Source organism: Pleurodeles waltl, chromosome 7 (assembly GCF_031143425.1).
Source record: "Pleurodeles waltl isolate 20211129_DDA chromosome 7, aPleWal1.hap1.20221129, whole genome shotgun sequence".
NCBI lineage: Eukaryota > Metazoa > Chordata > Amphibia > Caudata > Salamandridae > Pleurodeles > Pleurodeles waltl.
The window spans coordinates 706,747,973-706,762,403 of NC_090446.1; the positions used below are offsets into that span (position 1 = coordinate 706,747,973).

Consider the following 14,431-nt stretch of genomic DNA (forward strand, 5'->3'; position numbering starts at 1 on the left):
AATGCCCCAAACCACAACGTGGACACATCACATTTTTCGACAGAAAACAGAGGTGTTTTTTGCAAAGTGCCTACCCTGTAGATCTTGGCCTCTATCTCAGCCGGCACCTAGAGAAACCTACCAAACCTGTGCATTTTTGAAAACTAGAGACCTAGGGGAATCCAAGATGGCGTGGCTTGTGGGGCTCTGACAAGGTTCTGTTACCCAGAATCCTTTGCAAACCTCAAAATTTGGCTAAAAAAAAAAAAACAAGTTTTCCTCACATTTCGGTGACAGAAAGTTCTGGAACTGAGAGGAGCCCCGAATTTCCTTCCATCCAGCGTTCCCCCAAGTCTCCCGATAAAAATGATATCTCACTTGTGTGGGTAGGCCTAGCGCCCGCAACAGGAAATGCCCCAAAACACAACGTGGACACATCACAATTTTTGACAGAAAACAGAGGTGTTTTTTGCAACGTGCCTACCTGTAGATTTTGGCCTCTAGCTCAGCCGGCACCTAGGGAACCTACCAAACCTGTGCATTTTTTAAAACTACAGACCTAGGGGAATCCAAGATGGGGTGACCTATGGGGCTCTGACCAGGTTCTGTTACCCAGAATCCTTTGCAAACCTCAAAATTTGGCTAAAAAAAACACGTTTTCCTCACATTTTGGTGATAGAAAGTTCTGGAATCTGAGAGGAGCCGCAAATTTCCTTCCAACCAGCGTTTCCCCAAGTCTCCCGATAAAAATGATACCTCACTTGTGTGGGCAGGCCTAGCGCCCATGAAATGAAATGGCCCAAAACACAATGTAGACAAATCACATTTTTTCACAGAAAAGAAGGGTCTTTTTTTTTTACAAAGTGCCTACCTGTGGATTTTGGCCTCTAGCTCAGCCGGCCCCAGGGGGGGCAGAAATGGCCTGATAGAAATATGCCCCCCTGGGAGTGACCGTTGCCTACAGGGTCGCTCCCCTTGCGTGACATTGGCGCAAAAAAAAAAAAAATCCCCTGGGGGGCAGATTGACCTAAAATCGGCTGATCTGCCCCCAAGGGGGGCAGAAATGGTCTAAATACAATTTGCCCCCCAGGGGAGCGACCCTTGCCTAATGGGTCACTTCCCATCTCTAAAAAAAAAAAACTTTAAAAAAACCACACAAAAAAAATTTGCTCTGGCGCCTAGAGGTTTCTGCCCCGGGGGGCAGATTGGCCTAATAACAATAGGCCGATCTGCCCCAGGAGGGGCAGAAATGGCCTAAAACAGATTTGCCCCCCCCAACCCCCCTCCCCCCAGGAGCGACCCTTGCCTACGGGGTTGCTCCCTTGCGTGACATTGGCGCAAAAAAAAAGAAATCCCCATGCCTAGAGGTTTCTTCCCCCTTGGGGGCAGATTGACCTAAAATCGGCCGATCTGCCCCAAGGGAGGCAGAAATGGTCTAAATACAATTTGCCCCTCGCTCCCCATCTCTAAAAAAAAAAAAAAAAAAAAAAAAACAACAAAAAATAATAATTTTGCCCTGACGCCTAGAGGTTTCTAATAACAATATGCCGATCTGCCCCAGGGGGGGCAGAAATGGCCTTAAATAGATTTGCCCCCCACTTCCAATTTCCCCCCCGGGGCGACCCTTGCCTAATGGGTCGCTCCCCATCTCTAAAAAAAAAAAAAAAAAAAAAAAAAAAAATTGGCCTGGCGCCTAGAGGTTTCTGCCCCCCCCCGGGGGCAGATTGGCCTAATAATAGGCCGCTCTGCCCCAATGTCCTAAAATAGATTTGCCCCCCCAACCCCCCCGGGGAGGGACCCTTGCCTACGGGGTCGCTCCTCTTGCGTGACATTGGCGCAAAAAAAAAAAGAAAACCCCGGTGCCTAGTGGTTTCTGCCCCCTTGGGGGCAGATTGACCTAAAATCAGCCGATCGGGGGCAAAAATGGTCTAAATACAATTTTCCCCTCAGGGGAGCGACCCTTGCCTAATGGGTCGCTCCCCATCTCTAAACAAACAAACAAACAACAACAAAAAACACACACAAAAATAATTAGCCCTGGCGCCTAGAGGGATCGGCCTAATAACAATAGGCCGATCTGCCCCCGGGAGGGCAGAAATGGCCTAAAATAAATTTGCCCCCCAGGGGAGCGACCCTTGCCTAAGGGGTCACTCCCCTTGCGTGAATTTCACGTAAAAAAAAAAAAAACTCCCTGAAGTCTAGTGGTTTCTGTCCCCCTTGGCGGCAGATTGGCATCATAAAAATAGGCAGAAATGGCCTAAATATAATTTGCCCCCTAGGGGAACGACCCTTGCCTAAGGGGTCACTCCTCACCTGTAAAAAAACAAAAAAAAAAAAAGGAAAAAAGATCCCTGGTGCCTAGAGGTTTCTGCCCCCCCCGGGGGGCAGATCGGCCTAATAATAGGCCGAAGGCCTTCTAAAAAAAAAATGCCCCACCCCCAGTGCGATGGAGGAGGCCCTCTGTGATTGTCAAACGGAGGTCGGGGTGGAAAGGGAAGGGCTTCCCCTTCCATCCACCACCGGGGGGGTGGGTGGGGAGCCCATGGGGGGAGCGCTAGTTCCTGGGTGCAGGACGAGGTGATCTCGTCCAAGGCACCCGGGAACCGGTGACTTGGACGAGACCACCTTGTCCAAGGCACCGTAGGGGTTAAGGAATCTACTAAAATAGGAGACGTAAAGAGTGAAAACTGATCAGGCAACCTAAGAAAGGCTGAGGTAGCCGATAAATGGTCCTTAAGGATGCCCAAAGCAGAGCCCTGCTGGGCGAAAGAAAGAATGAACAAAAGAACCTCAGAAAGCGGAGCAGACAAGAGAACAACAGATTTGTTGGTACATCATGCCACAAATGTATGCCAAAAACAGGCGTATACAGTTTTGGTGGAGGGACGCCTGGCTGCCTAGATCGCATCACAGACTTTGAGTGGAAAGCCAAAAGCTGTCAACAGCCGCCGCTCAACCTCCACGCATGAAGGCGGAGTTGGGACAGGTTCAGTTGGAGAACGTCCCCTGCTGCTGCGACAGAAGATCCTCCCAAAGGGGCAGTCTGCGTAAAGGATTGGTGGCCATGCTCAATAGCTCTGGATAACATACTCTCCGTGCCCAGTCCGGAGCCACCAAGATTACTTAGGCCCTGTCGTTCTTGATCTTCTTGAGAACTCTGGACAGAAGTGGTATAGGCAGAAAGCGTGAAGGAGGCCTGAGCTCCACTTGAGACAAAAAGCGTCTCCGAGCGAGTGCCGCCTTGGAAAATCCAACGCACACAACAGCTGACATTGCGCGTTCTCTGTGGAGGCGAACAGATCTAACCAAGGCTCTCCCTACTGCTGAAAGAGACCTTGCGCCACCTCCGAATAGAGATTCGTGATCGCTTTGCGACTGAGTTTGTCTGCTCCGGCGGTCAGAGAGCCCGCCAGATGTTGAACCACCAGGGTGTTGTCCTGATGTGCCAGCCATGTCCAGAGGTGTAGCGCCTCCTGACAAAGGGTCCAGGACCCTACTCCGCCCTGTTTGTTGCAGTACCACATGGCAGTAGTGTTGTCAGTGAACACTTGCACTACTTTCTCTTTGAGAGAGAGAAGAAATGCTTTCAATGCAAGCCTGATTGCCCGGAGCTCCAGAAGACTGATATGGAGCCCAGACTCTGCAGGAGACCAGATGCCCCTGATCTCCGCCTCTCCCATGGGGCCGCCCCATCCCAGAAGAGACGCGTCCATCACTATGGATAGATCTGGTTGGGGAAGGGAGAGGGATCTGCCGTTGACCCAATGCCGATTCGAAAGCCACCACTGCAAGTCTTTCACACTCCCGTCCGAGATCTGGACCATATTGGAGAGATTTCCCTGATGCTGCGCCCACTCGAACTTCAAGTCCCACTGCAGAGCCCGCATATGCCATCTGGCATGTGTCACTAGCAGGATGCAGGAGGCCATGAGTCCCAGCAGCCTCAGAGTCAGCCTCACCGAACCCAAGATAGAGGCTGAAAGATCAGAATAATAGTCTGAATATCCTGGACTCGCTTTTCGGGAGGATAAGCCCGAAACTGCACTGTGTCCAGAACAGCTCTGATGAAAGGGAGTGCCTGAGAGGGAGTCAGGTGTGACTTTGGCACGTTTATAGTGAACCCCAGCATGTGCAGGAGGTTCGCTGTAGTCTGAAGGTGGGAGATGACTTTCTGGGGCAAGTCGGCCTTCAAGAGCCAGTCTTCGAGGTAGGGGGAAGACTGAAACCCCCAGTCTGCGCAGATGAACTGTAACCACCGCCATCACCTTTGTTAACACCCGAAGGGCGATGGTAAGGCCGAAGGGGAGCACAGTAAATTGAAAGTGCTTGTGACCTACCACGAATCTTAGGTAACGTCTGTGGGTAGGCAGGATCCGAATATGCAAATAAGCGTCCTGTTAGTCCAACGCTAACATCCAGGCTCCTGGGACCAAAGCAGATAGGACCTGAGCCAGGGTGAGCATTTTGAATTTCTCCTTCTTGAGGAAGAGATTGATGGCCCGAAGGTCTAGGATAGGAAATAAGCCCTTGTCTTTTTTGGGCACCAGAAAGTAGCAGGAATTACAACCACAACCTACTTCTGGCGCAGGGACCCACTCTATGGCTCCCTTGGCCAAGAGAGCCACGACTTCCTGGCAGAGAAGTGCCAAATGATCCTCCAGTACACGGCTGAATGATGGAGGCATGGCTGGTGGGGCAGATTCGAAGGGGAGGGAGTAGCCCCTTTGAACGATCTGCAAAACCCACCTGTCCATAGTGATGGATTCCCAGTGGGGCAGGTGAAGGCGAATCATACAGCTAACTGGACCAGAGCGAGGGGACAGACTAGTAGGGTTTAGAGGGTGCAGCAGGGGCAGGGGTGGACTGGGCAGACCTCTGGTGCCCTGTCCCACAACCATGTGGTATTCGGCGTCCCCGGCCACACATCGGCTGGACAGCATGGGTGGCACAGTGGCTGGGAAAGGGACATGACAGAGAGCCCCTTCCGTGCCCACAAAAAGGGCAAAAGGCGGACTGTTGGGGACGAGGGGCAGTGGTAAGGCCAAGGGACAGAGCTGTAGCCCGGAAGTCCTTCATCCTCTTCAGCGCCGAGTTCGGCTTGTCTCCAAAGAGAAGGGAGCTGTCAAAAGGGATGTCCTTAAGTGTCTGTTGGACATCCCCTGAGAAACCAGATGTACTTAACCAGGTGTGGTGCCTCAAGGCCACCGTCGTTGCAACCAATCTACCCAGAGAGATGGTTGTGTCCAGCCCACATTGGAGAGTGAAATTTGCTGCGTCTCTACCATTGGTGACAGCTAGGGAGGTGATAGCACGGGCCTCCCTCGGTATCTGCGGCAGTACTTGCGCAACCGTATCACACAGAGAGTGAGTATAGCTGCCCAAAAGGCATGCAGTGTTCATGGACCACTGCTCGAGACTGGAGGAAGAAAAAATCTTCTTCCCAAATTCTTCCAGGCTTTTTGATTCCCGATCCAGAGGTGCAGAAGGGAATGCGCCCAATGATGAGGATGCCTGGATAACCAGACTCTCAGGCATAGGGTGTTGGGACAGGAATTTAGGGTCGTTCGGGGTGGGCCAATGGCCGGGTGAGATTGCCCTGTTCACAGGAGCCCCTGTGTTCTGGACCAAGTCCCCAAAAGGACATCAGTGAGGGCTTCATTGAAAGGAAGATGAGGCTCAGATGTAGAAGCCCCTGGTTGAAGCACCTCTGTCAGGAGAATGGACCTGACCTGAACAGTAGGCAGCTCAAGGCCGAGGACCTCATATGCCCTACTGACCACCATGGAATAAGTTGCTCCCTCCCCTGTAGCCAAGCCAGCATCTGGAGAGGTATCCAGACCACTTGTCTCGCCCAACTCCTGTGCCCAGTCCAAGTTAGGGTCATACTGGTATTCATATGGGTCCAGGGACCCCTCCAATCCTTCCCCAAATTCAAACCCATAAGAATAAGGGTCAGAATATAACCTTGGGTGAATAGGACCCATCGAAGGAGGCACGTTGGCCGATACCAGTTCGACTCCGAGTCATCAGGGATAAGGACGATCGGGTCGATGTCGATGGTGGTCACCACCGATGTCGGGAGCGTCAGCAATCAAACCGGCGCTGGGGATGGTCTCAATGGTACGACCGGTGTCGGTGCGGATCTGACAGCGGACCCGGAGGGGACTTCAGTGGCCAGAGCCACAGGCACGGAACCCGAAGGCCCCGCAACTAAACCCCATGGGTCCGAACGCGCCGTAGCGGGGTCGGACTGCCCAAAAATGAGATGCATGGGCTCATAAAATTATTTTAATTGGGCAGGGGTCGGCCCGGCTCCTGTCACTCGGGGAGGGGCGGAGTGGACCTAAAAGCAGGCTTCGAAGACGGAAGCCTTGAGCGTTGATGCTCCTCCCGCATCAAATCAGCCGAGCGACAGGAAGTCGAAAGATTACGGGACTTCTTCTTACCTGGACCCGAAGACTTCGAAGAAGGCGAGTGATGGTGGCTCCGCGACCTTCTCCTCAAGCGGGACCGGGACCTATGCGGGGTCGAGTGCTGGGCCACCATAAGCTTGAGGGACTGCTCCCTCAAGGCCTTCAGGTGCATGGCCTGGCACTCGGAGCGCGACTTCGGGTCGTGGTCGCACTCCAGGCACCACAAACAGAACCGATGCGGATCAGTCACCGACATCATGCGGTGACAGTCCTCACACGGTTTGAAATCAGTCTTCAGGGACATCCCTCAACGCACCAAAAACTTCACAGAAAGTCAACAAAAGTGTCAAAGTCGGTTAAAAATTGACCAAGTGTAGCATGGCGCGGAAAGAAAAAACTGACGTCACTGTAATGAGGTGGCGTCTATGTACTACTCCAGATGTCATCATGACGACTAGGACGTCAACGACACCCGTGGAGTCGACCATCGCCACCTACCGACGCGCAAGGGTATTTATTGCTTTAAGAAAAAATCTCTGTATCCAGTCTGACGCCAGGGGGAAAATTCTAAGGTAAGGAATCTACAACTAGAAGTCTCTATTAGATACAGCCACCACAAACCCATATTCATAATAGAGTCAGAAAAGTTGTTTGTCACGAAGGTCATGCAGAATTGTTGATTGAATGTTTTTGCTATTCTTAGTTGTGAAAGGTTAACTCTGATTTTTATGGTGCAGAAGAACAGGGAAAACATTATTATGACCCATTATGCACCTGTAACTTCCGTTGCACTTGTCCACTTTTTGTCTCGCTGCTACCTGGAGGAGAATTTCAAGGAACCGTTTCTCCTGTGCCTTGGTCTGTTTCCAACCTTCAGTACTCTCACCAACTTCTCTATCCAATGGGTGACATTTGGCTTTGTTTCCCTTCTTGGCAGCTCATTATTTGACATCTCATTTGGTATAATTAGTTACACAGCCTTGGTTGAATTTTATATATATATATATATTTATATAGGCTTTTTGATTAAATCCCCATGTGCATATGCATAAATAAATGAAAATGAACTGAAAACACTGATTTTTTTGCCAGGGAAGTCAGAAAAATACAATCGGTAATCATCTACTTTCAGGAACAAAACATATTTTTTAAGAGAATCCCTTTCGATCAACGATGTGTAGGATATGTATGCCCGTACTGCAGCTTTCAAAGCGTCTGTATTCCTATATATATATATATTTATATATATATATATATATAGAGAGAGAGAGAGAGAGAGAGAGAGAGAGATGGCACTGTTTCTGCTTTCAGAACATTGGTACTTTAAAATATTACAAAGAGCCACTTGCTTATCAGCAATTATTATGTTGTTTTTCAGTTTACTGCAGGCAGTAGATATTTAATGAACTGTTCTGCTCATAATCAAAGTGCAATAGTATTTTCTTGTTGAATTTGTACCGATCCAGTAGCTACGAAGCGCAGTATCTATCATATTGTTATAGAAAGCCTACTTACATCGCTCGCTTGAGTATCGTTTTTTGCCGTAAGGGAACTATTTGTTAATAAAATTCAGGTCAATATGTTGAAATATTTTTTCAGCAGTGGTAATTACTATCAACTTTATAATTAATATGTTGTGCCTTTGGGGTTAGCACGTGCACAATCTATGACAGCAGCACATTAAGAAGCCCAGACATGGAACATGGCCACATTTCATTTGCCGGTACAGATTAGAACAAATAAATGAATAAGGCATTTTGACCACATCATTAAAGTGTTGATTCTTTCGATTGGTTTCGGCAAAAGAAGCGTTCTGTGAGAGAGCCATTTCCTAAGTGTGGACAGGGAGAAAGTTCAGTAAATTTTACACTTGAGTTGTCTCTGCTGTTTCATGTCTTCGGGCAGTGGCAGGCTGGACGGTTTTCCCTCTTCCTATACATCCCATTGATTTTTAATGTCTTCAGCAAGTCGCAATAAACATTCTGGAGAGGTTGTTATTAACCATAAGATGTTCTCATTAATAAAAGCCCAGAAACGCTGACGATTTAGGAAGCCCTTACTAATCATGTCTTTCTAATGCAGTAAGTGTGCATTGGCTCAAAGGGAAGTGTGCCATCAAAACTGGTTTGGGAGGAAACAAGGCTGTCAAACCTTTAATAAGCCCCTTCACAACAGATGATATAAACAAGGACAGTTGGTCTGGCAAACGGAAAGGCAGAAATGGATGACAAATCACTTTTAAAAGCACTCACTGCAAAGCATTACTGGACTACAGATAAAACAAACAGTAGAACATCCAAACGTTTGGCCTGTAAAGGTTCTGTCTTAAGGACTCAACACGAGGCCACACATTTGTCCCAGTGCCCTGCATACTTGGACTTTGTGGAAGGGCACCTGGCAGCAAGAATGATATCAACCACTTCAGGGGACAGGTCAAATGCAGTTAACTGCACCAGCTCATCTCCACGTATTGAGGTGTAGATGGTGTAGGATCATGTGAAAGACCATGGCATGCCGCCAGACAAATCTCCCAAAGAGAAGCCTGAACCGAGGGAATATTCCCATGCCCAGACTCCCCTGACCTTTGTCTCCCACGGATGACCTGACCAATCCAGTAGTGATGCATCATCACCACTGCTACTCTGAGTGAAGAAAAGAGAAGGGCCTTTATCTGGCCCAGTTGCCATCATATGTATGGCCTTTGACAGTTTTCCTTGGTGTTGGGCCCACTGAAATTTTAGATCCAATTGCAGAATCCACACATGAGGATACAGTAGGATAAAAGGCCAAGGAGCCTCAGAGCTACTCTCACTGAGCTCCGGCTGAGCTAGAAGTATCTGGATCATAATCTGAAATCCTGAACTCGTTGCAGTGGAGGGAAGGCCTGGACCAGTACAGTAGCCAGGAAACCCCAATAAACAGAAGCCTGTGTGAATGAGTCAGGTGTGACTTTGGATTGTTGATAGTTAGTCCTAATGATGTGAGGAGGTTAGCTGCCAGGTAGAAGTTGTCTATAACTAGCTGTGACAAACCCGCTTTCAACAGAGGTCAGGGAAAACTGGTATCTCAGACTTCAGAAGATGGGCAGTGACCACTGCTGTTACTTTTGTGAACACCTGAGGAACACTGGTGATGCGAAAGTGAAGACTGTCAAACTGATGATGTTCCTGGCCCAGCTTGACCCGCAGTTAACATTTGTGAGACTGAAGGATGGGTATATGAAAATAAATTTCCTGGAGATGAAACACCATTCAGTCACTCCAGTCCAGGCAGAATCTGGGCAAGCCTGAAGCATTTTGAATTTGTCTTTCCACATGAAGGTAATTCAGAGGATTAAGGTCTAAGATGGGCTGAAGGCCCATGACCTTGATTGGCATAAGGAAATAGCTAAAGTAACACCCCCCCGACACACACTCCATTTCCATGTCTAGAACCATCTCAAAAGATCCCTTGCAAAGTGAAACTGACAAGTGAAAATCTAAGATTTGCTCTGATGTCAGGAAAAGGGTTGACAGAGCAGAAAAAAGGGTAGGTCATAACCATATGGAATTCTTTAAAGGATCAATTAGCCAGACATGATGTACAGCAATGCCGGAACAAAATACTGGATTCTGCTTCCTACAGAGTGGTTGTGTGCCACTAATAGCATGCTAAAGCAGCTTGGAGGCTGCATAAGCAGGGGAAAGAGACTGCAAGACTTGACGCCCTTATAGGCATGCACACCGACTGCCAGACTCATGTCTCCAGCCACAAAAAGACTGGGGTGGCTGCAGGGGTTGCTGCAGGAGTGGCTGCGGAGACTAATGTTGCCTAAATGTCTTTCCCTAGAGTAGCCCCGCAATTTTCTAAACTGGCAAGGAAACTGTTTGGCAAAGAGTTTTAAGACCCAAGAAGCATGCTGTTGCTGTACTTTATTCCAAGCGAAAATGTATTTTTCACCGAACAGGCGTGATCCATCGAATGGCATATCCATGAGAGAGGCCTGTACTTCTCCAGAGAATCCAGTAGGGTGCATCAATTAACTGTGTTGGAGCTCCACACTTGCACAAACAGTCCTTTCCAGACAATCAGTAGTATCACAGCTATCTTGAATCACATATATGGCCAAATGTTAACCATCCTGAATGGCTTGAGGCAGTGAGGCCCTAAGGTCTTCCGAGACTGCTGTCCAAATATTGCTGGCCATGTCCCAGAAGTCACGTGTAAATCAGCTTAATAAGCAAAGTGCATACACCAATCTCCATGCTAGAGTAGCCAAATAGAACATACATTTTCCAGAGCCTCATCCTCTGAGACTTCCTGTATGAGGAAGTTGTAGGGAATGAATAGGGTTTCACCTTCCTGGTTGAAGCCTGAACAAGCATACTTGCTGTAAAGAAATAACGTAACTTTGGTAACGTCTTACCTGTGGAGACTTTATCTAGCTGCAGATTCCACACCTTGAAATATTCCCGAGGTGTCAGACTGGATCCCACATTTTTTGAGTAACCCACTTGTGTACCGGTACGTGGCATTGTTTGCTTCTGTGTGGTGTGACGCACGCGCTGCCTACATAGGCACCACCGCAACATGTTGACCTCAGTTCTTGACTGAAGCACGGAGCCAGGCAGAGAAGAAAGGACTAGTGTGCCAAAAGTGCAAAAAGACAGTCTGCGGAACGGTTAGAATCAGTAAGGAATCTGTAGCTAGATAAAGTCACTATCAGAAAAGTCATTACCGAGATCAAGCAACTTGTTAATATGATAGAGACTTCTAGCCGCAGATTCCTTATCCGAGAATAGATACCAAAGCAATCTCTCAGCGGAAGCCCTGGAGAACAGAATGGCCAAAATGCCCAGCTCGCCGGACCTGACTGTTGAGGCAGTAGTGTCTGCCAAATGTGTGCAGTGAGGCCTTCATAGCTGCCTGATAGATGTCCAGGACTGGGGCTCCTCTAGCCTACCCAGTGGTCGCAGCTGTAGCTCTGGTGGAGTGAGCTCATAATCCCTTAGGGGGCTGTGTTTTTGCCACTGTATAGGAAATCTTAAGGCAAAGCAACATCCATCGAGAGATGGTTCTCTTCTAAATTTATTTTCCTTTCTTCACCCCTACAGATCCAAGAAGATGTTGATTATCCACCAAGATCTTCAGTACAATCAATATAGAATGATATTGATCTTTTTAGATGCAGGCAGTGGAGTCTTCCCTCTTATTACGAAGGATGAGGAGGGGGAAAAAGGTAGGCAGGGTAATGCTTTGCCCGACGTGAAAATGTGTGACCACCTTTGACAAAAAGCATGTTTGTGTTCTAAGAATCAGCTTGTCTGGAAAGAATGACACGTAGGGAGGATTAACTGAAAGTGCCTGCAATTAGCTAACCCTCCTGGTAGATGTTATCGTCACAAGGAAGACATATTCGAGCTTTAGGTGCCATAGAGAGCAGTTGTGCATCAATTTAAAAGGGGAACACATGAGGAAGGTGAGAACGAAATTCATGTCCCATTGGGGAAAAATGAAGGGCATAGGAGGGCACATATGCTGCAATTCTTTAAGGAATCCAATCACAACAGGTGACTTAGGTTGATCCAGCAACAGTAGTAAGACAAAAATGGCAGACAGAGATCCTTTCACTGTGCCCAAAGTAAACACTTGCTAGACCAAGGAAAGAACGAACAGAACTTTAAACAAGGGTGCAGACAGAGGATCAACTCACTTAGATTTACACCAAGCCACAAATTTGTCCCATCGACAGGCATAAACAGTTTCAGTAGAAAAATGCCTGGTTGCCGGAATAACATCACATACTTTGGGAAGAGGATGAAACCTCCTCAACTGTTGCTCAATCTCCACTCATGAAAGTGGAGAGTGGACTAGTTTGGATGCAGTACCCTGCCATGTTGCTGCAACACAAGATCCTCCCAAATGGGCAGCCTGACTGCAGGCCAGATGCTCATGGTCAGGACTTCAGGCCAGCATACTCTGTGCCCAGTCTGAGGCCACTAAGATGACTTTGGTCCGGTAGTTCTTGATCTTCTTGGTAACACTGGAGTGACGAGGTATCAGTAGAAAGGCTTATAGTAGTCCTGAGCTCCACTCAAGGGGAAATGTGTCTCCAAGGGCTGCCTTGGAAACTTCAGCATGCAGAAATGCTGACACTCAGCATTCCCAGGGGTGGCGAATAGATCTAATCAGGGCTCTCCTCATTCTCGGAAGAGACCTTGTACCATCTCTGAATGAAAGCACCAGTTGTGATTTGCTGGGCATCGACAACTGTGTTTGTAAGTTCAGAGAGCCCGCTAGATGTTAAACCACCAGGAATATGGTAGATGAGTGTCGGCAGCGCCAGGAACAGAATCAATTGAATGATTCCCAGAGAAGGTCGCAAAGTAGCTGCAGATCCAGATCCACCAACAGATCCTAAGGGGTCGACTGGTGTCGAGGGAGGACTTGCCGGCAGACCCCCAGTTGAAGACCTTTTCAAACCTACAGGACCCAAAGGTGACCCAGAGGAGTTCAACAACTGAATTACTTCATAGTCATGGTGATCATGGAAGAAAAGCTACAAAATATAATATTGCCAATTTAAAGAGGCACATACCTTCTGGCCAGCACTGCATCTCCCTCGCATATCCAGTGCTGTATCACCTTTTATCATCACTACTCTGTAGTTATAAGTTCTTCTTTTGTCAGCAGCAGTCACATTTTCATCAGCATCAGAACGAATTTCTACATATTCAATATCTAAGAGAAAAAGAAATATCATTAAGTAACGTAATAAACTATAAAGGGGCACGATACAGTAATATGGTATAGTCTCAATGACCAACAAGAGAGACTGTGCCATCTGCTTGTTTCAGTGTGCTTTCAACATCTGGGTTTAAATGTTGAGGTCAGGCTCTACAGCTGGCAACTTAATTATTACCCTGCCTCATCTTTGGGTTACAAACAACACATCTGCATTCGTTGATGCTGAGCTGTCCTATATGCAGAACAGAATGAGGTAAACAAGTCAGCACTTTATCACCTGAAAGTCCTCTGTAACCAACTCTAACCAACTCCTTACTAAAAGGGAACACTAGATTGCAGTCATCCTGATTGGTGTCATGTTCAAGGAACCTACTGAAATGATTTGTATGGGAAGCTGCCGATCAAACATGGAACAACCTGCACTCGGCTCAAAACCAGAATACTTGTCTCGTCCATGGCTTAGTGAGATCGTCGACCTGGCACCATACTGAAATCAAGTTAGCCATAAAACTCATCATGACCAGTCATCCAGCTACCTATCAAGTGTACACATGCACCTACCAGATGCCTCAGGCAGACCGCACAACATCTGCTAGCCATTCATTACAAGGAACATATTGTCTGACCTGGCACAGGTCCTCCTTTCAGAACTGTCCTCCTCTAGATCTCCATCTCAAGCATGGCTCAGGAATCTTACAAGATCACTAAGACTTGGCACTTTTTACTACTTTCTGTCTGCCCCAGTACTTATACCCCCTTCACCTTCTGGAAGTTTCTATCACTTTGAAGTTACCATTTGGTGGACCAAGTACCATCCAAAATAAAATAAATGGAAAATAACACTAATGCACTCTGCTGCAGTACATACAAAGTTACCACTAATATGACCACATTCTCATTAAACCAGAAAAAAAATCTGCTATGAGAAAGTTGCAATTATGATGTGATGGGGTTCACATGCTTATTGTTAAAAAGGCTTCAAACAAACAACACAGAAAAGTATGTATTAATATGACGCACTATAACTGAAAACACCCATATAGGTAAGGCGACAAATATTCAGTAACTCTAGACCTCATAAAACATTTACACATCGTGCAGCAATATAGGCATGGTGGTTAGGTGCTACCTTTGCCTCCATGTTACTGATTTGCAGTATTAACCAATCGCTCGATAGGCACCATGGGCTCGGGGGCAGGAGATCTATGGCAGGAGCTTGGTTTTCCATGTTGTTAGACCATACTACATCTGGATGTAGTTTGTCCCCAGCCCCGAACACTGACTGAAAAGAAAAACCCTCGATCCACAGGAAA

At 47.6% G+C, this 14,431-nt stretch overlaps 1 protein-coding gene across 2 annotated transcripts in view; it reads right to left on the reverse strand.

The window, feature by feature from the left end:
- Positions 1 to 14,431, reverse strand: part of RAD50 (RAD50 double strand break repair protein) — a 484,618-nt gene that overhangs the window by 6,945 nt on the left and 463,242 nt on the right. For both annotated transcript variants that reach the window (XM_069244739.1, XM_069244738.1), the window contains exon 24: positions 12,970 to 13,112. In XM_069244739.1, coding sequence (XP_069100840.1) covers positions 12,970 to 13,112 — 143 coding nt within the window. The remainder of the gene's footprint in view (positions 1 to 12,969; positions 13,113 to 14,431) is intronic.